We start from the raw sequence: 26,504 nt of genomic DNA on the forward strand, positions 1-26,504 counted from the left end.
ACATGAAATGCTCTTCAGCTACTATTTATTCATTAGACATCATATAAACGTTCTTTACACCTGAAATTTAACAAATCCAAACCTGTAAGAATTTACAAATATGTCCATCTCAAATGTCCATTTTGTGGAAGTAAGATTTTAAGGCAACTTATCTATCCAGTAATTTAATAACCCAATGTCACAAAACTTTTGTTCAAACTCCTTGCTAACCTGCTATTGACACACAGAATGTTTCAAAAATGGAACCTACCTGTTTATATTGTCAAGATGTTGTTTGTCCAACATATAACAATATCTTAACAAGATTATTTTTGTTTCTGATATTTTTATGCCCCCGAAGGAGGGCATATAGTGATCGGACCGTCCGTCTTTCCTTCACACTTTGAGTTTAGGTTTCGTGTTTAGGTTTCAAAAAATGCTCAGAAGTCCCTTCACAGAGCAACGTGATATTTGTCATGCATGTGTATCTCATGGAGCTACACATTTTGAGCGGTGAAATGTCAAGGTCATCCTTCAAGGTCAAAGGTAAAAAAAACATGTATCAAAGTGACGCAGTAGGGGGCATTGTGTTTCTGAAAAACTTATCTCTTGTTTAATTGTATTCTGACTCACTTCATTGGGTTTTTTTTATGCCCCCGGTAGGGTGGCATTTAGCATTTGAACTGTCTGTCCGTCTGAAAACTTTAACATTGGCCATAACTTTTGCAATATTGAAGATAGCAACTTGATATTTGGCATGCATGTGTATTTCATGGAGCTGCACATTTTGAGTGGTGAAAGGTCAAGGTCATTCTTCAAGGTCAAAGGTGAAAAAAACAAATCCAAGGGAAGTATCAAGCTTTAAAGGGAGATAATTTCTATTTATCATTTGGTAGGTACGGATAATTTTTACAACGGAAGTAATATTTTGAAAGGAATATAATCAAAAACAAAAGTAAATAAATCCAAGCGACGGTAGGAGGCATTGTGTTTCTGACAAACACATCTCTTGTTTAATTTGTGTTTTGTACTATGTGATTTAAGAGTAAATTATTATTGGGATTTATTATATAGCATTATGTGATTAATATATAAGTAAAATGTCTTAAAGGCATGATTCAGTTTGATTGGTGTCTGATTCCAATGAACATTTTTTATTTGTTTATTTTAACATCATGTCATGCATATTGTTTTGCTGATGTCGGTCGGTTGGTCCGTCGGTCCGTCCACCAGATGGTTGCCGGATTGTAACTCAGCACGCTTATGCCTAGGATCATGAAACTTCATAGATACATTGATCATGACTGGCAAACGACCCCTATTGATTTTTATGTCACTAGGTCAACTGTCAAGATCACAGTGACTCGAAACAGTAAAATGGTGTCCGGATGATAACTCAAGAATGCTTACGCCTAGGATCATGAAACTTCATAGATCAAAGGTCAAGGTCACAGTGACTCGAAACAGTAAAATGGTTTCCTGATGATAACTCAAGAATAATTAGGCCTAGTTGTTATTAGCTCGGCTGTTATCGGAGAAAACCCGAGGTATTGTCATTACCAGCTCGTCGTGTCGTGTCACCTGGGCGTAAAATCAAAGTGCTTTCACCTACAACTTTGAAACTTCATATGTAGCTGCACCTGGATGAGTTCTACATGCCTCACCCATATTTGGGTCACTAGGTCAAAGGTCAAGGTCACTGTGACCTTTAAAAAAAATAATTCTGACAAGCTTTTATTTATTAAAAAATGCACTCGCAGCCGAGCGTTGGCACCCGTTATGCGGTGCTCTTGTTTTAATTATATCATGACTTTATTCATAAACAATAGATTAAAAAGAAAATTTTGTTTTAAATTTTGTTTCATAAAATGTTTGTAGACAGAATTATACAAGGTAGATACCTACATGTTTTGTCTATATTCATAACTTTGCTACAGATTGCTAGCATAGTCAAAATTCACTACTATTCCATGGCTTTTCTTGACACTGTATATATTTTGCCATGTACCTTGGTTGTGAATGAATATTTTACAGTGCAAAATTCATTATAAGCATATGAATATATGCCTGAGTGAAAGTGCATGAATGCTGAACTTTGTTTTTTATGCTCCCCTTTGAAGAAGAGGGGGTATATTGTTTTGCACATGTCGGTCGGTAGGTCGGTCAGTCCGTCCCTCAACCAGATGGTTTCCGGATGATAACTCAAGAACGCTTAGGCCTAGGATCCTGAAACTTCAAAGGTACATTGATCATGACTGGCAGATGACCCCTATTGATTTTGAGGTCACTAGGTCAAAGGTCAAGGTCAACATGACTCGAAATAGTAAAATGGTTTCCGGATGATGACTCAAGAACGCTTACGCCTAGGATCATGAAACTTCATAGATACATTGACCATGACTGGCAAATGACCCCTATTGATTTTTAGGTCACTTGGTCAAAGGTCAAGGTCACAGTGACTCAAAACAGTAAAATGGTTTCAGGATGATAACTCAAGAACGCTTACACCTAGGATCATGAAACTTCATAGGTACATTGATCATGACTGGCAGATGACCCCTATTGATGTTCAGATCACTAGGTCAAAGGTCAAGGTCACAGTGACTCAAAACAGTAAAATGGTTTCAGGATGATAACTCAAGAACGCTTACGCCTAGGATCATGAAACTTATTAGGTACATTGATCATGACTGGCAGATGACCCCTATTGATGTTCAGATCACTAGGTCAAAGGTCAAGGTCACAGTGACTCGACACAGTAAAATGGTTTCTGGATGATAACTCAAGAAAGCTTATGCTTACGCCTAGGATCATGAAACTTCATAGGTACATTGATCATTACTGGCAGGTGACCCCTATTAATTCTCAGATCACTAGGTCAAAGGTCAAGGTCACAGTGACTCGAAACAGTAAATTGGTTTCCTGATGATAACTCAAGAATAATTAGGCCTAAGGTCATAAAACTTCATAGGTACATTGACCATGACCGGCAGATTACCCCTTTTGATTTTCAGGTCACTAGGTCAAAGGTCAAGGTCACAGTGACAAAAAACTTATTCACACAATGGCTGCCACTACAACTGACAGCCCTTATGGGGGGCATGCATGTTTTACAAACAGCCCTTGTTCAAACTCCTTTCATTTGAGTTTTCTGATAGATTGAAAAATGAAATGCCTGACTATTTTCTAGGGGAATGGAAATTAATGTCAATATCAGTTTTCTAAGAATTGTTGAATTCCAATCCAATTAGTAATGTACACTTATTTGTAAGTGTTTGTAACAACAAGTTGACACCTCTGTCAAGATATATACAGTTCATGTACCTTCAAATATGCGGAAGTGTTTAAAAATTTGCTTAACTTTGAGATAATGAAGATTTGCTGTATATATTCCTGAATCTGTGTATATGTGAGTATATTTGTGTCTTGTTCACTGTTAACAGATGTTATTTTCACTGGCCATGCCAAATCCATAAAAAAACTAGTTGATTTTGTTAATTATTTGATAGAATACCTTAAGCAAACCCCCATCAATGGACATCATGTTGACCTTGAGTTCGACCTTCATTTGGACTCTTAATAATTCAGAAAATCAAAATTCATAGTTAACCCAAAATCAAGCCATTTGTCAAACACCATTACTGCTACAAAGCTTTGATATTTTCACAGATTTATTCTATGTGCACTCTTGACACAGCCACCTCCTTTTGATCTTGACCTTCTTTTGGACACTTATTCAGAAAGTCAAATGCTTGTTTACCGTAATAAGATGTGTTTTGTGCTACAAAGCTTTGATACCTCCATGGATGTTATCTACGAACATTATCAACCCACCTACATCACCTTACCTCATTTTTATGCCCCTGGATCGAATGATCGGAGGGTATATTGTTTTTGGCCTGTCCGTCTGTCATTCTGTCCCAAAACTTTAACCTTGGTCACAACTTTTGCAATATTGAAGATAACAACTTGATATTTGGCATGCATGTGTATCTCATGGAGCTGCACATTTTGAGTGGTGAAAGGTCAAGGTCATCCTTCAAGGTCAAAGGTCAAATATATTGCTTCAAAGGGGCGCAGTAGGGGGCATTGTGTTTCATAAACATAGCTCTTGTTTATAAATACATGATTACTATTCATCAACTAATATTAATGAGAACAAACTCCATAATGTATTTAATTATAATCTATGTAATTTATTATGCCCCCCTTCAAAGAAGAGGGGGTATATTGCTTTGCTCATGTCGGTCTGTCGGTCGGTCAGTCTGTCTGTCGGTCGGTCCGTCCACCAGGTGGTTGTCAGACGATAACTCAAGAACACTTGGGCCTAGGATCATGAAACTTCATAGGTACATTGATCATGACTCGAAGATGACCCCTATTGATTTTGAGGTCACTAGGTCAAAGGTCAAGGTCACGGTGACCAGAAATAGTAAAATGGTTTTTGAATGATAACTCAAGAACGCATACGCCTAGGATCATGAAACTTCATGGGTAGATTGATCATGACTTGCAGATGACCCCTATTGAATTTGAGGTCACAAGGTCAAAGGTCAAGGTCATGGTGACCCGAAATAGTAAAATGGTTTCCGGATGATAACTCAAGAACGCATATGCCCAGGATCATGAAACTTCATGGGTAGATTGATCATGACTCGCAGATGACCCCTATTGATTTTGAGGTCACTAGGTCAAAGGTCAAGGTCACGGTGACCCGAAATAGTAAAATGGTTTTCGGATGATAACTCAAGAACGCATACGCCTAGGATCATGAAACTTCATAGGTAGATTGATCATGACTTGCAGATTACCCCTATTGATTTTGAGGTCACAAGGTCAAAGGTCAAGGTCACGGTGACCCGAAATAGTAAAATGATTTTCGGATGATAACTCAAGAACACTTTTGCCTAGGATCATGACACTTCATAGGTACATTGATCGTGACCCGCAGATGACCCCTATTGATTTTCAGGTCACTAGGTCAAAGGTCAAGGTCACAGTGACAAAAATCGTATTCACACAATGGCTGCCACTACAACGGACAGCCCATATGGGGGGCATGCATGTTTTACAAACAGCCCTTGTTTTATTATAATCTAAGTTATTTTATTAAAAGGGTTAGTTTTGAATATTTAAAAAATAATTGTTCTTCAGTTGTTAAATGTGAGTAACAAGTACATTAATAAATGTGTAATTAAAAACTTTGGGATTAAGGTTAAAATGGTTCATGATTCTCAACAACCACAATCAAACTTGTTTGTTGCAAATGTAAATTATTTGTGTGCAGTAATGCTTTTAATATGGATTAAGGGTTTTTTATTAGCTCACCTGAGCATAATGTGCTCATGGTAAGCTTTTGAGATGGCCTTTTGTCCATTGTGCGGCGTGCAGTGTCAATATTTGCCTTGTCAACACTCTAGAGGCCACATTAAGTCAGGGGTTTGATTTTTCCGGATTTCCACAGATTGGGTTGTCCATGGGTCATTTCCACGATTTGCATAAATAAGTAAAAAATGACCTATTCTGCATATTACACTGGTAGATTCTGCCTAAGCATTTTTTGAAACGATCGATGTCATTGGCTGTCTTTTTCTAACTTTCTAATAAAAAACGGTCTTTTAAAATTTGTTTTGATGTCATTGGCTGTCTTTTTCCAACTTTCTAATAAAAAACGGTCTTTTAAAATGTGTTTCAATATATCTTTGCTGATTTGCTAATGGCGCCTTTGAAAGCGAAAATGAAGTTTATAAAACGAATAAATTTCACAAAATCTCGGAAATTGAAAAATTATTGAAAAACAAATTTAATTCTGAAAGGGAAAAAACAACAGTGGATATAAATCAGAAAGCGATACCACTTTCTGAATGGGTACAGGAGATCGATTGTGTTGGTTAGGATAAAGTCATTTTCCATGTGACAAATCTTGAACTATGGATCCCGTGGTAAATTGTCGTTAGTTGAACACTGTAACATAGTTGACCTTATTAAGAATTGAGACATTGAGCTGAAACGAAAGATTGCCGCCATCGTTCACAGGGATCGGAACACACATTGATTTTGATCACAATTAATACTGGTGATATTTTAATATTTTAAATCTGAATTTAAAAAGGTTTTCTTAAATTAATCTTGTTAATAAGTTTAAGATGGTGTTTATTTAAATGTCTGTGTTAACGTTTGTCATTGTGTTATGCTCACAATTCCCGTAGTCAAAATCAGTCTACAAAATTTTCCTCCCCTCAGACTTCACCTCAATCACACCCCTGTTAAGTGTTATTATCATGAAACTTGGTGAGACGATTTGTCCGAATGATATACTGGGTGAAGACAAAAATGGTTGCAGTCGGTTGAAAAACAATGGCCACAGATTGGTGGTGCATTTATCCTTATATGGCTATCGTAAAACCTTGATAACACTCTTTAGGCCACAGTTATAGTCCCATCCTTATGAAACTTGGTCAGAAGATTTGTTCCAATAATATCTTGGACAAGTTTGAAAAATGTTTCCTGTTGGTTGAAAAACTTTGCTACCAGGGGGCGAGGCATTTATCCTTATATGGCCATAGTAAAACCTTGTTAACACTCTAGAGGCCATATTTATTGTCCGATCTTCATGAAACTTTGATTGAAAAACATGGTTGCTAGAGGCAGGGCATTTTTCTATATATGGCAATAGTCAAAACTTGTTAACACTCTTAAAGTCACATTAATTGTCCAATCATCAGGAAACTTGGTCAGAACAATTTTTTTTAATGATATTTTGGATGTGTTTGGAAATGGTTCTGGTCTGTTGAAAAACATGGCAGCCAGGCGGCGGGAAATTCATCCTTATATGGCTATAGTAAAACCTTGTTAACACTCTTAAAGTTACATTTATAGTTCACTCTTCATGAAATTTAGTCAGAACAAAAATTATTGTTCTAATGAAATCTTGGGCTGCACAGATCAGATCCTTTGTATATCAGGTGAGAGACAATATTTGTCAGAATGTTTATCTGGACAATATTGAGGGAATGTTTGAATCTATGTCAAGTGGGGTCAAAACCAGATCACCAGGTTAAGTCTTCCAAAATTGTTGTCCGTGAACTGAAGTGAGCACTTATGGGCAATCATGGCCCTCTTGTTGAAGGAGTATACCTTGATCGATTTAACATCAATATTTTTTTCCTATGCACAGGTTGACGATGTACGTAGCGAGCAAGAGGAACCAGTGACAGACGAACAGGAGAACAATCACCATGGTAACAACCATCAATATGGCAACAATGTCCAGAGCAAGAAACAGGCGTCGGAGAACAACCACCTGAGCAACCATGTGGACAACCATAAGGGCAATCACTGCAATCACGCAGAGAACAATGTTGGCAACCACCACAATAATGTTGAAAACAACGTCGGAAACCACAACCACACAAAAGCAGGTTGAGAGGAAATGGGGTACTGGGAATCAGTACAATATTGATGGGTTGGAGAGTTGAGCACGAAATTGTTGCATTTTTTTATGTAGGAAATGTGTATTTGATGCAACAGTTTTGAACTGAAGTGCTTGACATATAGTTGCTGCTGTGCTTTTTATTCAAGCACATTTTAGATTTTATTCTGTAATTTGGTTTGATTTTTTTCTAGCATGTTAGATTTTAAGGTGATTAGAAGAGTTTTTAAATTTTGTTAAAAACAAGTTTTTTTTAAATGCAAACAAAAAGCTTAGTGAAATGTTTGAAATGAATTGAAAATAGTTCAAATATCCTTTATAAATGTTCAAAGTTTCTTTTGAGCAAAGTTATATGATCATTTGTTTTCAAATTGTCAGAGTGAGGTGGACTAAAAGAGATCCATTTTTAAATGGGTTGGTAATACTATGCTTAGAAATGATTGTAGCAATTCTCATGTCTTAATTTATTTATTTGGTCCATGCTTTATTTTTGGTGAAATGAAACAAGCTTTTGCTCTAATTATATTAATAAGTAATAAATTAAAAATAAGTTTGTCAAAAATTTAAATAATATTTACAGACATGAGACAATTTACATTTAATCTGTTGTAGATGGCCCACCGATTGGAGGTGTTTCTAGAATCAAATCTTTATGAAATTATTGTCAAAATGATTTGTTAAGTGTGTGATTTGAAACATGTATTACCCGTAGCTATTCTTAACGTTCTTAATTGTCTGATAAAATGTGTTGAATGAAAATATACATAATTTAATTTTATGTGATTTGATTGTTTGTAAACATGTTTCCATATATATTTCATTTGTTGTTGTTAACCCATTTAAGCCTAGTAGACTCTACCATCCTTCTAAATTGGATCAATTTATTTCAAAAATTAGGCATGTCTAGTATATTTATTTCTATATTTAGAATATCTCTTACAGAAATTCCTTTAAGCAAAAAGCGCAGACCCTGATAAGATGGGTCTATGCTGTTTGCAAAGGCCTTTTTTCTAGACCCTAGGCATAAATGGGTTAATACTTTGCCAAATCAAATATCCAATGTTTAGTTTCTGGAACAATTTGCCTCATTATTCTTATGTGGCTATCATTTCCTATATTACTATGGTGCATATCAATTTCCTATGAAAACAGTCAAATTAGTAACATTATGTATACTTTTCAAGCAAGTAATTATTTATTTTTCATTAATTCATTTTCCATGTAATCGTCAAATCACTTAGATAACATAAGTGATAACCTTAAGCTCATCAACTGATGTGTGTTCATTTATGATTTGTGAGGCAGTTGATACTGTAACATTCAAGTAAATGTTTATTCAAACAACTGAGAAATATGCCCTAATGCCCCATGAGTATACAGTTTGTAACGGAGGGATGGGTGTAGAGGGAGCCACTATCTGGACTAGGACAATATTCTCCAAACATTCCCGATGGAGATTCTTAAAATATTGTTTTACTAGGTACACACCGACATCTATTCAGTTCAGGTAATTGAATAGGAACTTCAACTGGATATGGACTTTCGGGTGTTTTAACAATTTAATTTAGTGCGTTTATGAGAACAGATTTTTTTTCAGATTTGGGGCCTGTATTTCCCCCTATTCCCACTGGAAAAAAGTATATATTTCTCCCAAATGGAACCTTAAAATTCTCTATTGAAGGTTTCCAAAAACATTTTTTTTTCGATCTCAACATTTAGTTCACCTCCCATCCAGCTCTATAAGTTAAACCTTTGTAAATAGAATATTGATAACACTTATATTCTCAATTTTGAACAATTTGTCAGAAAAAGAACAAATTTCCCAATTTTTGTAAAAATGCCTCGAATTGTGCCAATTCTAAGGGACCCTGCTCCTTTCCCAAAATGGTGGGAAAAAAACACTGCAGTAGGCTTGCTTATGACAGCAAGTGCCAATATCAAGTGCAGCTCAGAATGTTTAAGATAACCAAAGACTGGACTTATGAATGAAGGCTTATGAACAGGAATAACTGACAATGTTTGGCTTTAGTTGTGTTTGCTTGTATTAAAATGTTTGAAGAATATTGAGCTATGAATTCATGTTTTTGTTGTACCATATTACTATTTTGTCTTTTAAATTGGAATGTATAGTGTAAGTATTTATCCTAGTATCTTTTGTCTTGTATACTTTACGGTCTATGCTAGACAGCTATTTTAAAGTTAATAAACAAGTTCATAAATACTCCATAAATAATTTTATTAAGTTGCTCAGACTTTATAAAGTATGAGAGTTCAAGGTGGAATCCTTGTTATGCCCCTTTGAAGAAGGCGGCATATAGCAGTCGAACTGTACATACTCAAGGTGCTCATGGTAAGCTTTTGGGATTGCCTTTTGTGTGTCGTCAACATTTGTTAACACACTAGAGGCCTCATGTGTTGTTAAATATTCATGATACATGGTCAGAAGATTGTCACAATCATATCTTGGATTGAAAAACATGGCTGCCAGGAGGCATGGCAGTATAGTAAAATCTTGTAAACGCTCGAGAAGTCACATTTATGGTCCAATCTTTATGAAACTCGGTTAGAACTTGTGTTCTTATTATAGCTTTGCTGAATTTGAAAATGGTCATGGCTCCTAGGACAATTTAGGTTGTGATTTTGTTGTTCATACTTTACAAATAAGTCAGCCACAAATGACAAGCATTAAGAGTCCGATTGTTGGATCACTGGTCTGATTACCTTAAAGGTCAAAGTCACTTTTAGAGGTCAAATGTCAAATTTTGCCGTATACAACTTGTTTTTGGCAAAAGAAGAGTTTCAGCATTAAAGAAGAGTGTGGTGGCATCGATGTATAATCCACAAATGTTGTTTTCAGATATTTGAATTTGCTTTTTTATTAGAGCTTCAACTATGGTATTTATTGGGCTCTAAATACGTGGATTCTCAAGACATAATATCATATTTTAAACTTACTGATTATTATGTGCTGTAAATAGTTGGGGTGCAATACAATGGCATTCTAAACCAACAGAAAATGCATAAATTCAAACTTATTTAGGTTTTGATTGGCCTTTTGTGTACAAACTATAATATGTATTATCTTATTTTTTTGTATTAAAATACTGTTGAAAGACACACACATGCACATTACATATCTTAAGAACTATGATGAACAATGTGAACTGTGTATATTTTTTTGTTAAATTACCTTTTTGGATGAAACAATCAGTGCATGATGTTCATCTAGTTGCTAAATGACTTTGGTGATACTTTATGCAACCCTTCAAAGAAGGCGGCACATAACATTTGCATTGTTTGTCTGAACATCTGCCTTAGTGTTTGAATCAGAAAATTTCTGTCTCACCCATAACTTTAACATCTGAGTCGCATTCTGAGAAAACTGGGCATAATGCATGTGCATAAAGTGTCGTCCCAGATTAGCCTGTGCAGTCTGCACAGGCTAATCAGGGACAACACTTTCTACTTTTATGACAGTTTTCGTTTAAATGAAGACTCTTCTTGACAAAAAAGCAATTTAGGCGGAAAGTGTTGTTCCTGATTAGCCAGTGCGGACTGCACAGGCTAATCTGGGACGACACTTTACGCACATGCATTATGCCCAGTTTTCTCAGAACGCGACTCATATATTGATGGATTTTGAAATAATATTGCACAAATGTTAACAATTACAAAACTATTTCTATCATAATAGTTGTCCATGTAATACCCTTCTTCTTACCTATAAGTTTGAGGTCACAGGTTTTGGTCAGAGGTCTAATTAAGCCATAAAACAGAATGTCTGGACTGTACCTTTGTCATTCATCATGCAACTGTAAAATAACTTACAACAATGGCCACATCAGGAAGCAGCATGTGGCTTGTATTACCTCAGAGGCTAAGGTCACATCTAGAGGTCAAATTCTGCCATGAAACATCTGGTTTTGAGCGTGAGTGAAATTATGAGACAAAAGTGGAAAGATGGGGCATCGGTGTCATATGGACTCTTGACTTGTTTTTATGTGTTGTCTTGCAAACACTGCATGTTGTTTATATATTGTAGGAGGTTTTTTATGTCATTGTATATTTTGTGATGTTACAATTTGCTTTGTAATATACAATGTTCAATTGTATTCAAGATTTTGATGAATATTTTATCAAGAAAATATGCAGATATTGTTTTATTTGTTTCTTGCAATAGTGCACTAGTTGTTTTTAGTTTCGGGAAATGTTGCCCAAGTCATTTTTGCTCTTTTTCTTTAATTCACTGCTTGTCTTTGTGCTATAAATAGTTAAGTTTGTATTGTGTATGCTGTTGCAGTGGTTTACCACATTCATACCACATAATGCAGAAAAGCTGTGTCTTTCTTCTCAATCCTACTTAATAGCATTAACAAACTTTTTCTTTCAAAATCAAAAAGTTAAAAGATATGGTTTGATGTTCATTATTTACCAGTTTAATGTTTAATATTTACCAGTTTTACAATGGAAGTTACATATTTACCAGTTTCAATGTTTATTTTGAATTGAAAATTGTTGATCCAGCAAGTATTGGTATTTTTTAGAAATCCAGTAGGGTTTTCAATTATTTTGTGTATATTTATATTCATGTTATTAGAAATCAAAAGCTAAACATGTATTTATTTGAAATTTCATTGGCATTTTATGTTACTTAAAGTGTCAATGGTTGGAAAAATCACAACATCTCACTACTCATATCATTAGTATGTTTTGCTGAATTTGGGTTCTTGTTCTGTGTACCTCTGTAAATTGAAAATAAAGAAACATAATCTTAATTGATTTTTTTAGATTTTACTACCAGGTTTTAAAATATTCTTTTCACAACAACTAAACAGCTATTAAACTTTTAAGCCACAAAAAAAAGAGATGACATGCACAATTTTTTTGTTAAAATATCTGCAATGTCACTATATATTTGGTCCGAATTGTAAATTATCGCTCTAATTTGACAATCTTCATTGCTCAGATGCTGATGCATTGTATCATATCATGCGGGTTTCATCCTTTAAATTTTTCCAAATGCTTTGAACTCATTTATTATCATTCAAGGAATAGAGACGGCCCTTACTCAGGGAAGGTGACGTGGTATGTTGTGACAAAAGTCTGTATATTTTTAAGTGCTGCTGTGCTTGTTAGTATGGTCTGCTTATATTCAGCTTCATATCCAGTATTGATAATCAATACATTTGTGGCAAATGCTTTTGTCTGAGCAAACTTTTTTTTAATTAATGTATTTGGGTTATTTCTTCAACAAGAGGACCAAAGGCCCAGGTACACTCACCTACGACCAAAAGAAATTTAATAAATCTTATCTTTGTTTGTGATTTTTGTGTTTGCTTCTGAAATGTAGACTGTTTTTAACTATTTAATAAAAGTTCACATTGATGTACTGACGAGGTTTTTGACCCCACTTGACCAAGTATAGAACTCAGCTGAGATATCATGTTAAAAGAAGTCATGGTAAATTGCTAAGACCAATTTAAACAAAATGGCCAGAAATGAGGTTTTCAGAGCGTTAGGAATGTAAAATGTTCATGCTGGATATGTCACTGCAAACAAAATTCTTTAAAGCTTTCTATGATGGTTTAAAACTATTTATAAGCTTATTTATTTAGTTATAACAGGACTTAATATATACCAGACAAAATAAAGACATGCAGATGGATTTTTTTTTCTTTTGTCATTGTTGCAACCAGTTAAGAGAATAAAACCTTGAATACAAAATATATCATGAAAAAAAATATTCAATTGAGACAAATTATAAATATGATATTAATTTATGGGGACAACTCTTCTGAAATGACCCAGTTATAGCCAGTAAGTTGTCCTTCCTGCAAGAGGCTGTCTATGCAAAGTTCAATAGGCCACCTGCACATTATTAATTTCATGTAGGTCAAATGGAGAGATTACATACAGATCTTGACTGAACTTGCATATATGATGAAAGGCCAAACAATTTTTTTTCAGTACTGGGTTAGCAGGGTGCAGGATCACGTGACTTTGCTGGGTTCCCAATTAAACTTTATTGGATATAAACACACCGATAAGTGCTGCTTTTTCCCAAATAACTTTTAAAAACATTTTTTCTTAAGAATTTTTACTACTGCATAAAAGACAGGGGCCCGTCTTATCAAACATCGTACGACATTCTCACCTTACGATGCAATTTTCGAAGTGCCATATAAACGTAACCGTCGCATTTATAATTACTTTTGTTTAACATTTCCATTCATTTCCAAAGAAGCTGTCAAATATCCATTATATTTGAAACATACTAATTATAATCACTTATATTTTTAAATTACAAAATGCAATCGTAAGTTGACAATGTCGTACGATCTTTGATAAGACGGACCCCAGATTTTTATGCTGCTTATGGCAATATGAAATGCATCAGAATTACTTTATTTAATAAGCCTGTGTTTTTGTCCAAAAATTCCATGTATGCTGCAGGATTATGCTTCATGTAATGTGAAATTTTGTCACCGATTTCAGGTGTATTCAAGGATTTATTCTTATACCTTAAGATATCCGCATAAACTGCAAGAAAACTTTTATTCATTAAAGATTTTTGGTAATGTATTTCAATAACTTGAGATATTTGCAAAAATAAAGTTCTAAAACCTTTCCCACTCAGAAGCGAAATAAAATGGCTATGTGCAAACAACAAAAAAAACAGAAAAGCCTGCGAGTAACTCGCAGTCTGTTATGGTTTTATGCTGTTTGCTGCTCATCAGTATCTAAGGATTGGAAATGAAGCCTTAAAACTTGCATCTAGTAAGGAAGGTCTTTGATAAAATTTAACTTTCCAAGGAACTACAAATGCGCCAAAATACATATCTAAGTGGTTAACAATGTGTTTACATTCTGTCCAGCCTTTGTGTAAATCCCTGAAAACCCCTTTGATTCTGCACCCTGGTTATCACCTTGGGATTTATTGAAATAACTTGTAAATTTATTTTCTCTTGACATAATATTTATATAACATGAAAGGTATTTTTTTTTAATGCAACAGTTCTTCATGGCTTACTACATTTATCACTACATGATCTTCTACAGTAATGAGAATATTTAATTTGATTTTCATTTGAATTTTGTGTTGTTAATCATATGTCTGAACCCATCACCAGTATCATAATCACCATCATCAAAAACAACTTCAACATCACACATCATAGCTAATTTCAGAAAGAAGCAACATCGAATTGGGATAAAAGGTTGCAGTTCAGCCAGATTAACAAGCGCAATAACCCCAGTGTTCTTGTTTTCAACCCCACCCAACTCAGTTTCCAACACATTAGAGATGTCAAATACAAATGCTTTTACCAAGTTTCATGAATATTAGGCAATAACTGATGCCTCTTGAGAGTTACCCAGGAAAACGTTTATGACGTACGGATGACGTACGGACAAAAGAAAATTTAAAAACCTCGCCATGATCAAATTTAGCTTATTATGTAGAGCGGGGCTCAAATATTTTTACGGAAAACTTTCAACACTATAGGTTAACATTTGTCATGAAATTTTAAACATTTTGCCAATTTGTTTATGCCTCTAAATGGCATTTAGTTAACTTATCCTACTGTCCGTCCATTTGTCTGTTTTCCACGAAGGTTTTGTTTCAAGTCCTCTTTATTAACTGAGTGGAATTCTCTCAAACTGTCACAGATGTATGTATTGGATAAACAATATCAAAATATCTCCACAGTTTGAAATATGGTTTTGAGTTGTGTTTAAACATCTCACCTAGTATGTTGTTTGTATACTGACATGTAGGTGCATCTATCCATGTTGAGTGTAGATCTATAGATGTTTGTCAAACACAGTTCAGTCACACTTTAAATTCCTATCTTTGGTAATGCCTAAACACTGGTTTTCCAATCTCACTCAAATGTGCTTTTAGACTCGTAATAAATTTTGATTTATCAGCATTAGTTTAAAAGTGTGTGTTCTGATGCTTGCTTAGGGAACAAATAGGGTTATTGCTCTTTGCCTCATACCTACATGTATGCATCAGGACTCTAAATCTATGTCAATTGACTGATTGGCAACATAAAGAGAAAACTATTATCCCCACTAGATTCTTTCCAGAAGAGTAATTTTCTCCTTTTTGCCAAATTGTGCAATATCAGCTTATTTTGCTTGCCAACGCGTCTTGAATAAATCGTCTTATTATTTAAGATTGATATCTTCTGGATTTGGGATAGATTTTGGCATTTTTTGACTAAACATTAATTGGATATCTTTCTTACTCCACATACATGTTGTAATTATTTATTATTGTGTCCTTGTTAGCTCCGCTGTTTTCGGAGAAAACCCATGGTATTGTCATATCCAGCTCGTCGTGTCTTCCGTCATCCGCGTCCTGCTAAAACCTCAATATTTTGATAACCTTTTGAACATTGGTTCTTAAATGAAAGTGCTTCCCCTACAACATTGAAACTTCATATGTAGCTGCACCTTGATGAGTTCTACACGCCACACCCATTTTTGGGTCACTAGGTCAAAGGTCAATGTCACTCTGACCTCTAAAAAAAATTAATTCTGACAAGCTTTCATTTATTTAAAACTGCACCCGCAGCCGAGCGTTGGCATCCGTTATGCGGTGCTCTTGTTATATTTTACTATAAATTGAAGTAATATTTGCAATATCTTACCTTTTACAAAATTTATTGTTATTATTATAAACATATATTCAAAATCAGTTAGAGAAAATGCATGCAAAAAATGAACAGCATGCCTTATAGAACACAAAATGATGCCAATTTGTTCACTCGATTCCACTCAATGTTCTGTTGGAAGATGTTCTATCATAATGCCTTAGGAAGAAATAAACAGTTGATTTTATCCCCACCAATGAAATTCAGTGTAAAAGACTAGCTCTGGGGAAACAGGGTTTAATGAATGAGTGTAAAGTGCTGCTCCAGAACAGCCTGAACAGTCCACACAGGCATATCAGGGATGACACTCCTTAACTTTAACTGGATTGTTGCCAAGAAGAAATGTCTTTGAAATGAAAATAACCCTAACCCTAAAAGCAGAAAGTGGCATCCCAGAGTAGTATGTGTAGACTGCACAGGCTAATCTGGGATAGCACTTTGCGCACATGCACTTAACCCCATTTTCCCAGAGCCAGGCTTGTGTGTTATTTTTGCTTCACTCACATGAAATTATGCCATACTTAAGAATGCTTCTTGTAGACATTTGTGTGAATACATTTTGAACATAGATAAGCTTCTATCATACAATTGTTTTATTTACTTTATTACAGCGATTATTTATTATGTGCCAGGATATGTGTATACCTTTATTAACTGCAAGCGCATGTCAGCTCATGTGTTACTTTGGGATTAAGCTAACGCAGCGACAGTATGTTCATCTTAGATGATTTTTAAACTATTAAAAGTGTATTTTAGTAAAGAAAAAATAACAGCTCATTCAAACATAAAGATCTCGATAAATTAAAATTGTGATTTTAGTTCTTGCTAGTTTTGTTTATCAATTTGTATTGAAGTTACATACATGTGTATTTTGAAACAACAATAAGTTTTATAAACCTAATTCAGAGTGTGCAAATTCAATAAAAGATCCATACATCAGAAAGACCTTGTAACATTTCCTGCAATGCATCACCCATGGGTGGAATTGAACAGTTGGGTTAATTGAATAGTTGGGTTAATTGAATAGTTGGGTTAGAGTAGATTGTGGGATGTCTTTACTGTCTTTACAGCCCGGGAAAAAAAGACTGGAGAAATAAAAACCTGTGTTTCTTGTTTTTGTACTTTGGTTGTCTTTATTTGTAATAAATTGATTCATCAAGCTCATTTATTGTTGATTTAGTTTGCCAGAGTGTTTATCAATGCTAAATAAGGCTAAACGCTATCAATCAGTATTGACCTCTAGCAGAAGTGGGGGGAGAGGCAGGTCATTAATTAAGACTTTTGATTTGAAGCGTTTCATGACAAAGTGAAATTTCAGACAATATTGTACACAAGTAGACTGTGTGGGGGTTGTATGGTCACTATGTCAGTTAATATACATTTCTTCAAAATGAGGATTTCACATATATGCTTGGCTTAAGCTGGGGAAGGGAGATTTGTCCCCTAAAAAATCATAACTGTCCATCCGTTTGTCACCCACTTCCCATGGGGAAAATAAGTCGAGGCCAAATGTTGTGCTACGGTGTAAAATGTACATTACTACCTAGTCAAATGTGGCTAAATTATAGAAATTATTATATTTTAAGTTGCTTTCAGAATGTTGAATGAGTAAAGTTCAGTGGATTCATTTTCTTTTGTTAATTTTTTTGTATGCATGTAATGAGTTTTTGTATCCTAAAGACTTGCTTGCTAAACTTGTTCGTATTTTTATCCTTGTGTTATATTCATATCTTTTTTATTAGTCATACATGTTCATGTTATAAATCTTCATTCTTTGTATTCCAAATAAAAAGATGACTAGTATTTTTGATTTGTTTGTTTGTATTTGATGCAGTATTTATTTATTTTCTAGTCATGTCTAACATTTTCATGGTAACCTGGTTTTACAGATCTTAGTGATCATACTAATACAAGTAACTTAATCTGCGCAACTAGAATCTTGGGCTGGGGCAGAAATTACTGAGTGGGCATAGCAGTTTTGACATGTACATTTATTGCACCTGCCTATATTATCAAGTATCTACAACTGCATTGACTTTTGATAAACAGTAGTTTAAAACACTTAATTTTGAGAATATTTTGTAGCGTTAAAACAAAGAAAGGGTCATGATTTTGCCAAAGCGTGTTACTGTCAAAATGCCTTTCTTAACAATTATCTATACATTAAGGTCATATAAATGTGAACGTTCGCTCAAGATCGTCACAGTAGTTGAAACAAACATCTGAAACTGTATATTATATTGTGGAAAAACAAAGAGCCATTATTATCCTAAAACTGGTCACAGGGCAAAATTCCTTTCTGTACGTACATCTACTCATAAAGGTCATTTTAATGTGAAAGTTTGAGCCCTAGCAAACACAATTTATTTTGTTAAGATCACCAACACATTGAGTTACTAAAAAGATTTAAGTTCTAGTGTTCCTACCACTAATTTAAGAGGAATAGAAAACAAAAGCTTCTAGAAATACTGTCCCACGACACTTAATGTCTCCCTTTCTCCCGGGTACATACAAATGGTTGTCATTTTATCAAGTTCAATTCGTTTTTTATTTTGGTTGGTACCAAGATGATCATTTTAAACTATTTAACATCATTGGACTAGGGTTTAAAGCACATGAACCAGTTTGACATTCAGCTCACACAATAATTGTATATATGCCTATTGAATATTGAATTTATGTAAAATTTGTATCTTTGATCTTTATGGTGTAGGGAGCACTTCGCTACGTAATAAACTATTAACAGGATAAGCAGATTGGAACAAGTTCAGTTTCTGTTTAATTGGTATTTCTATCCTTTTAAAGACAACAGCTTTCATGAACAGCTGTCATAATAATAACTGGAGATGTATCATTACTTTTTTATTTTCTAAAATACAAAAAAATAAAACGCAATAATTTCACTTCAAATAAATTTCCCTGAATTTCAGAATTAAAATAAGGTTAAAATTCATATATTTGTCCTAACTTTTAAATAGCTAACAACACATATCATCACCACCATTTTTCAAAATGAATGTCAGATCTGGCAAGTCCAAGTTGTTGCAAAGTCTCTGCCATGTCACTAAGCATTTTGGAAGGGCCACACAAGTAAGCCAAGGTTTTTTCTTTCCGCAGCCAATTAAAACAGTCTGACACATCCTGGGTGCTGATTCTGTGACCTAAAGTGAAAGAATAATACGCTTTAAGAAGCTGCATGGGTGGAGGAGTACAATGTTATTAGCAAAACTGCAGGGATGTAAGAGTACAGTGCTATTAGTAGCTGCAGGGATGGAAGAGTACAGTGCTATTAGTAGCTGCAGGGATGGAAGAGTACAGTGCTATTAGTAGCTGCAGGGATGGAAGAGTACAGTGCTATTAGAAGCTGCAGGGGTGAAGGATTACTATGGTATTAGCTGCAGGTATGGAAGAATACAACACTATTAGAAGCTGCAGGGGGGGAAGAGTAAAATGCCATAAGTAGCTGCAGTGGTGGAAGAGTAAAATGCTATAATAACTGCAGTGGTGAAGGAGTACAATGGTATTAGCTGCAGGGATGAAAGAGTACAACGCTATTAGTAGCTGCAGTGGTGGAAGAGTAAAATGCTATAAGTAGCTGCAGTGGTGGAAGAGTACAACGCTATTAGTAGCTGCAGGGGTGAAAGAGTAAAATGCTATAAGAAGCTGCAGTGGTGGAAGAGTACAACGCTATAAGTAGCTGCAGGGGTGAAAGAGTAAAATGCTATAAGAAGCTGCAGTGGTGGAAGAGTACAATGCCAGGGCCCGTGCTACACTTTGGGGAATTGTGGCCGGGGCCCTTAGAGAGGGAAATTTTGTGTCTTTTTTGGCAACAAGGATAATTTTAGAAAATCTTTTCACCAACCATTCAACACTTAAAATTACTATATTTCAATGTAATTTACATAAATATACATTTAATCAAAGGTTAATAGCACTATACCAGCTGGCAACATAGGTATATAAGTTGCAAAAAACATCTTTTTTTTTAGGGGGGATTTTTAGCTGAAATAGGGGAAAAAGTATACTATTTTAAGGGGCCAATGGGGTTGAATTTCGCCCCCCAAAACGGCCAAACGAGGGCCCTGAATGCTATAAGTAGCTGCAGGGGTGGAAGCGTACAATTCTATTAGTAGCTGCAGGGGTGGAAGAGTACAATGCTATTAGAAGCTGCAGGGGTGAAGGAGAACAATGCTTTTAGTAGCTGCAGGGGTGAAGGAGTACAGCCCTTTTAATAGCTGCAGGAGTGAAGGACTAAAATGCTTTTAGTACCTATAAGGGTAAAGGATTACAAGGCTATCAGAAGCTGCAGGAGTGCAAAAATACTGCGCTGTTGGTAGCTGCAAGGGTGGAGGAGTACATTGTACAACGCTATTAGTAGCTTCAGGGGTGGAAGAGTACAACGCTTTTAGTAGCTGCAGGGGTGGAAGAGTAAAATGCTATTAGTAGCTGCAGGGGTAAAAGAGTACAATGCTATTAGTAGCTGCAGGGGTAAAAGAGTACAATGGTGTTTGCTGCAGGGATGGAAGAGTACAATGGTATAAGTAACTGCACGGGGGGATGAGTACAATGTTATTGGTAGCTGCAGGGATGGAAGAGTACAACGCTATTAGTAGCTGCAGGGGCCGAAGAGTACAATGCTATTAGTAGCTGCAGGGATGAAGGAGTACAGCACTTTAAGTAGCTGCAGGGGTGAAGCAGTGAAACTCTATTAGTACCTATGGCGGTTAAGGATTACAACCCTATTAGAGGCTGCAGGGGTGAAAGAATATTATCCAATTAGTAGCTGCAAGGAAAAACAAATATAACGTTTTAAGAAGACGCAGCAATCTATTATTGCAATGAGGAAGAATCAAGACAAAAGATCAACCCCACCCAGCACTTTCCCAACCAGACAAAAGCCATTTTCCTTTTTTTGTCTGAAATTTGCTTGTTGAAATATTGTTATACAGTGGTGAACTTTTCAATACAGGGATTAAATATTTGAATACAGGGGGTAATATTTGAATACAGGGGTATACTATTTGAATACAGGGTCGAAAATCTTTCATATTCAACCATTTAAAATCTTATTTATTAAAATATTGCAAACTATATTTTTGCAGATGACAAAAGCCGCATCAAATACTAGTACATGTATTTTCTTTTTTCATGATAATTACCCACACATTTAGTCAGTGATTAAACTATTGTTGTGATTAAACAAGATGGTCCTTAAACTTATGTTTTGGCTTTGAAAAGAATGGACAGGACTATATCCATAGTTTTAACCAATTTCAATTACAAAATCTTCTATTCATATATACGTATACAGCAACTGTTGGCAGGCCCATTTAAAAAAATATAAAACACTTTTGTGCAAATATGTTCTTTACTTGTCGTGTAAATTTGCTATATGAAACGAGCCAAACACACAATTGCCAATTATTACTGACCCAAGATCACTAATAATACATTGATAAAAGCTTCATATATTTTTCTCTGAACACACTTATGGATTATTTATTATTTTGTTATTTCACATTGTATAAAAAATAGTAAAATCATTGTAAATGAACTATTCTTTAAAATAATAAGTTAAACAATCTACCTTTTAATGTCCCTGATGTTGAATTGTTTTCCTGCGTGACATGAAATCTGCACTGAATGTTGTCGAATGTGTTGGCGATAGCTTCCACTTGATTCTGAAAATAAAAGGTCTCATGAACACAGCCCATCTTTGAGTGTGTCTTGTAAATGGAATTTATTTCAAAGGATTCCCTTCTTTAATTTATAATTGTGATCACAAATATACAGTGCATATGAATATAAAGTGACTGTAACACAAAAAATGACCTATAAAGCAAAGGTTTGTTGCATTACATGTACTTTTTGTAATGTGAAATATACGACTTAATGTTAACAATTATTCTTTGGCTGCTATAAACTTTTTCTTAAGAAAGGCTAACAAAATAAGATAAATATTATAATCATAATAATTAAAACAATACTCTAAAAACCAAATTAAAACATTTTAAGAGTACCCTGAAAATCAATTCTTGGGCATTTCTAGCACTGTAAAGGAGAACAACTCTGCTAGCCCTGATCCCTTCAAATCTAGCGTCGCCTCCCTTGCATATGTCAGCAAAGTGGCTGAGGATGCTGAACAGTGGATTGATACCGACCCCACCGGCAATCAGCAGAAGGTCATGGCCAGAGTTATCTGCCCCAGGGTCGTAGAAAAAATCTCCCCCTACTCTGATCTGCACCTGGCTTCCCACTTTACACTGACCAAGAGAGCAAACATACACAAATTAGGCACATTTTATTTTGTTTGGTAAAATACAACAAAAAGATTCAAGATAAAAACTCATTATATAACTACACTGTTTTATCTTGTAAGTCTCGCTTTATGATACTATCTGAAAAAGGCATGGATTCAACTGATGTTTGGTTTCAACACATGCTAATACACAACAACACCAAAAGGGGAAAGGGCAAGGAATAATAACAAAACAACTCATAATGGTATATACTGATTCAACAATAATCCTATTCTACAATTTAATAATAGTGTTTTTTTACACATAAGTTGAGAAATTCTTAGCTTGTTTGCTCCTTTGAAAATGGTATCTTAATGATAGCTGATAATAAATATGAAGCACAATAAGACAGGTTCCTTGGCGTTTGTAAGTTTAACACATGGGCCCTGACCTGCGTGTGCACCCAGTAGGCTGGCGGGTGCTTGCTGAACTTCACAGCCAGGTCTAGCTGCTGGGAGGTGGCCAGTCTACAGGGGGAGCTGTACATGGAGAAACCACCAACTGTCTCCACCCCTGGGGTGAACATGTCCACCCTGAAATTGGGGCCACAGTCAGGCAGGTCTTAATCATGATCTTAGGTTATCTCAAATCGTGTTGAATATTAGAGTAAAAAATAAAATCCAAGCGCATTAAAAATGTCTTGGTGCAGATTAAAGTGTTCAGCAGCAGTTGCCCCGAATACACATCTTTTAGTCCAAAGGAAAAACTAAGGTCATTTATAATATATTCTTCTTCTTCATCTTCTTCTAGTAATGTACAGGTCCCCTCTGGGGCAATTTCGTACAATTCAGACCTCGAGTTGAAATGTTTGGAAATTTATCATAATTTTGGAATAAAAAATAAATTGTAGAGATTCAATATGTTTGAGATAATGAAACATTACACAAAAATCAACACATGCCATGGTAATCCCTCAGGAGTCTTGTCTGTGTAAGCAAGTATTTGTGCTTTTGTCTGTTAATGTACACAAAAATTTATTTATTTGCTCACATGCAGAACTTTAACCATCCCTTTAAGCATAGTTTTTACATAAGGCAAAGGAATTTTACTTATATGAGTCTTTGTCATTTATGACAAAAAAAGTTGTAGCCACCTGGGAATTTTCTAAGCCAAAGTCTAGAGGTATTAGCTAAAGAATATAGAGAGTGCTGGGCTGGTAATCACAAATCAATTTATAAAATATAGAGACCCAACTTCAGAATTTATGTTATAGTTCATATTACTCATATTTGTGTATTTACAACTTGGGGTTTGGCCTCAGGACTGCACAACTTTCAAGAGCTAAATCTTAGACTTAATTTGAAACGTATTAAACAAATAGAAATACATGTTGACAAATCACAAGAAATTTAATTGACTTATAATTTGAGTGGTAACTAAGTATGAGAAATTGCGTATGTATACATGTACAGCATGATCTGTACAAGTTGTAGATTTCTGACTCACCACTGTCCAGCACTAAATTGTAGTCGTCTGTCCTTCACTGTCAGTGTCAGAGACTTAACTGTTAATGATAGGTCCTTCATTGCTGTCACAGTGGCTTCAGAGATCACCTAAACAAAGAGAATTTTAAAATGTTTAAAAACTTATGAATCCATTACTGGCCTGAGGTCAACCCATTTAAAAGACGAACAAATCTTACAGGAAAAGATGTCCCATAACATTTCAAATTTACTGGACCTCACCAGATTTTACTTGACCTTGTTTTTGTTTAACAAAATAGTAGAAAATACCTTTTATACTGGTACTGAATTCTATCATTGTGACGTTCAAAATGCTTAACGATTCTAAACACAATAATTTAACATCTAAATTTAAATCTGTTCTATAAAATCATAATTATGGTAAAAGTTTCAATTAGAAGTATAGAAAGTTTTGAGATATTTTTTTTCATTCCAAGTAATTTTAAACAGTTGCTTGCACTTCTGACTTAGGCATCATATCTTGACACGGAACTAGCAACAGTCATGTGATTTTGCGCTCTAGTTATTTATAATAAAAAGGAGCGAAACCAGTAAAATTCCATTGAAGTAATGAAAAATGTGCCTTGTCGACTACCTTAAGAAACCATGTGCAATATTTGACTGGTTCTAAGAATCTAACTTGGAGTTGGTTATGTCACCAGCACAGATAGCAAGTTTGACTGGTTGATAAAATCTGTTTTATTTTAAATAACAATCTATTGAAGTAACATAAAGATAAACCAGTCAGTTTTTTGTTTTTCATTTTCCTAGTTTCGTTTTCATTTTAACCAAAGTTTTACAAAAAAAATTGTCAGACATGAGGACTGACAGTTTCTGGAATAACCTATTTATGTCCAGTGGACTCTCCCATCCTTCTAAATTGGATCAATTTATTTAAAAAATTAGGGATGTCTAGTATATTTGTTTCTATATTTAGAATATTTCTTACAGAAATTCCTTTAAGCAAACAGCGCAGACCCTGATGAGATGCCGCATCATGCAGCATCTCATATGGGTCTGCGCTGTTTGCCAAGGCTTTTTTTCTAGACGCTAGGCATCAATGGGTTAAAACCGGACCTCTGCACATTTTATTGGATATGTCAGAGGTCTGACACCTTTCGCATGGGTTGCCTGATCTCTGTTTTTGAAAATCAAAGAATTACAAGATACATGTCAGGACCCTTGCTACACTTTTGGGGATTGGAGCAGGGGTCCTTAGAGGTGGGAATTTCACGTAGTTTTGGGCGAAAAGGGGAATCTTTTCGCCAACCATTCAACACTTAAAATTGCTATATTTTAATGTAATTTACATAAATATACATCAAATCAAAGGTTAATAGCACAATACCAGCTGGCAAAATAGGTATACAATTAAAACAAGGGGGCCTGAAAGGCCCAAAGTCGCTCACCTGAGATAACAAGATATTATTGGGACAAATCTTCTGACCAAGTTTCATGAAGATCGGAAAATAAATGTGGCCTCTAGAGTGTTAACAAGGTTTTGCTGTAGCCATATAAGGAAAAATGCCCCGCCCCCTGGCAGCCATGTTTTTCAACCAACCGGCATCATTTTTTAACCCGTCCAAGATATTATCGGGATAAATCTTCTGACCAAGTTTCATGAAGATAGGACAGTAAATGTGGCCTCTAGAGTGTTAACATGAGTTTACTATAGCCATATAAGGAAAAATGCCCCGCCCCTTGGAAGCCATGTTTTTCAAGCAAACATTATAATTTTCAAATTAGTCCAAGATATTATTGAGACCAATCTTCTGACCAGATTTCATAAAGATTGGACAATTAATGTGGCCTCTAGAGTGTTAACTTGGTTTTACTATAGCCATTTATAGCCATATAAGGAAAAATGCCCCGCCCCTGGTGGCCATTTTTTTTAAACAATCAAAACCATTTTTAAACTCATCCAAGATATTATTGGGACAAATCTTCTGACCAAGTTTCATGATGATCGGAAAATAAATGTGACCTCTAGAGTGTTAACAAGGTTTTACTATAGCCATATTAGGAAAAAGGCCCTGCCCCCTGGCGGCCATGTTTTTCAACCAACCAGCATCATTTTCGAATTTGTCCAAGATATTATTGGGATGAATCTTCTGACCAAGTTTCATGAAGATAGGACAATAAATGTGGCCTCTAGAGTGTTAAAAATATTTTACTATAGCCATATATAGCCATATAAGGAAAAATGCCCCGCCCCTTGGCAGCCATGTTTTTCAAGCAAATGTTACCATTTTCAAACTGATCCAAGATATCATAAGAACAAATCTTCTGAGCAAGTTTCATGAAGATCGGAAAATAAATGTGGTCTCTAGAGAGTTAACAAGGTTTTACTATAGCCATATTAGGAGGCCATGTTTTTCAACCAACCGACATCATTTTCGAACTCGTCCAAGATATTATTGGGATGAATCTTCTGACCAAGTTTCATGAAGATCAGACAATAAATGTTGCCTCTAGAGTGTTTACAAGATTTTACTATAGCCATAAAAGGACTAATGCTCCGCCCCCTGGCAGCCATGTTTTTCAAGCAAACGTTACCATTTTCGAACTTATTTTATTTGTGTTCTATGTTAACTTTTTGTTTTGATGTAGACATTTTAGTTTAAATAAATATGCTGTTTTATTGTAACCATTTTTTTTTATATTATGCCCA

At 35.1% G+C, this 26,504-nt stretch overlaps 2 protein-coding genes across 10 annotated transcripts in view; one reads left to right on the forward strand and one right to left on the reverse strand.

The window, feature by feature from the left end:
- LOC127855635 (ceramide synthase 6-like) overlaps nucleotides 1-17,876 on the forward strand; it is a 101,683-nt gene extending 83,807 nt beyond the window's left edge. For both annotated transcript variants that reach the window (XM_052391382.1, XM_052391383.1), the window contains exon 10: nucleotides 7,157-17,876. In XM_052391382.1, the coding sequence (XP_052247342.1) occupies nucleotides 7,157-7,405 (249 nt within the window). In that variant the 3' untranslated portion in view covers nucleotides 7,406-17,876. The remainder of the gene's footprint in view (nucleotides 1-7,156) is intronic.
- Nucleotides 17,877-18,920: 1,044 nt separating this feature from the next.
- Nucleotides 18,921-26,504, reverse strand: part of LOC127855332 (oxidoreductase NAD-binding domain-containing protein 1-like) — a 336,546-nt gene continuing 328,962 nt past the window's right edge. For 6 of the 8 annotated variants that reach the window (XM_052390822.1, XM_052390820.1, XM_052390817.1 and 3 more), the window contains exons 3-7: nucleotides 23,817-23,923; nucleotides 22,762-22,903; nucleotides 22,092-22,334; nucleotides 21,659-21,752; nucleotides 18,921-19,232 (exon numbers count right to left, since the gene is read on the reverse strand). In XM_052390822.1, coding sequence (XP_052246782.1) covers nucleotides 19,066-19,232; nucleotides 21,659-21,752; nucleotides 22,092-22,334; nucleotides 22,762-22,903; nucleotides 23,817-23,923 — 753 coding nt within the window. In that variant the 3' untranslated portion in view covers nucleotides 18,921-19,065. Of the gene's footprint in view, nucleotides 19,233-21,658; nucleotides 21,753-22,091; nucleotides 22,335-22,761; nucleotides 22,904-23,816; nucleotides 23,924-26,504 lie in introns of those variants that run through there. The other 2 variants (XM_052390819.1, XR_008037486.1) reach the window with 2 other exon arrangements.

The sequence above is a fragment of the Dreissena polymorpha genome, chromosome 13, assembly GCF_020536995.1.
Source record: "Dreissena polymorpha isolate Duluth1 chromosome 13, UMN_Dpol_1.0, whole genome shotgun sequence".
Classification (NCBI taxonomy): domain Eukaryota; kingdom Metazoa; phylum Mollusca; class Bivalvia; order Myida; family Dreissenidae; genus Dreissena; species Dreissena polymorpha.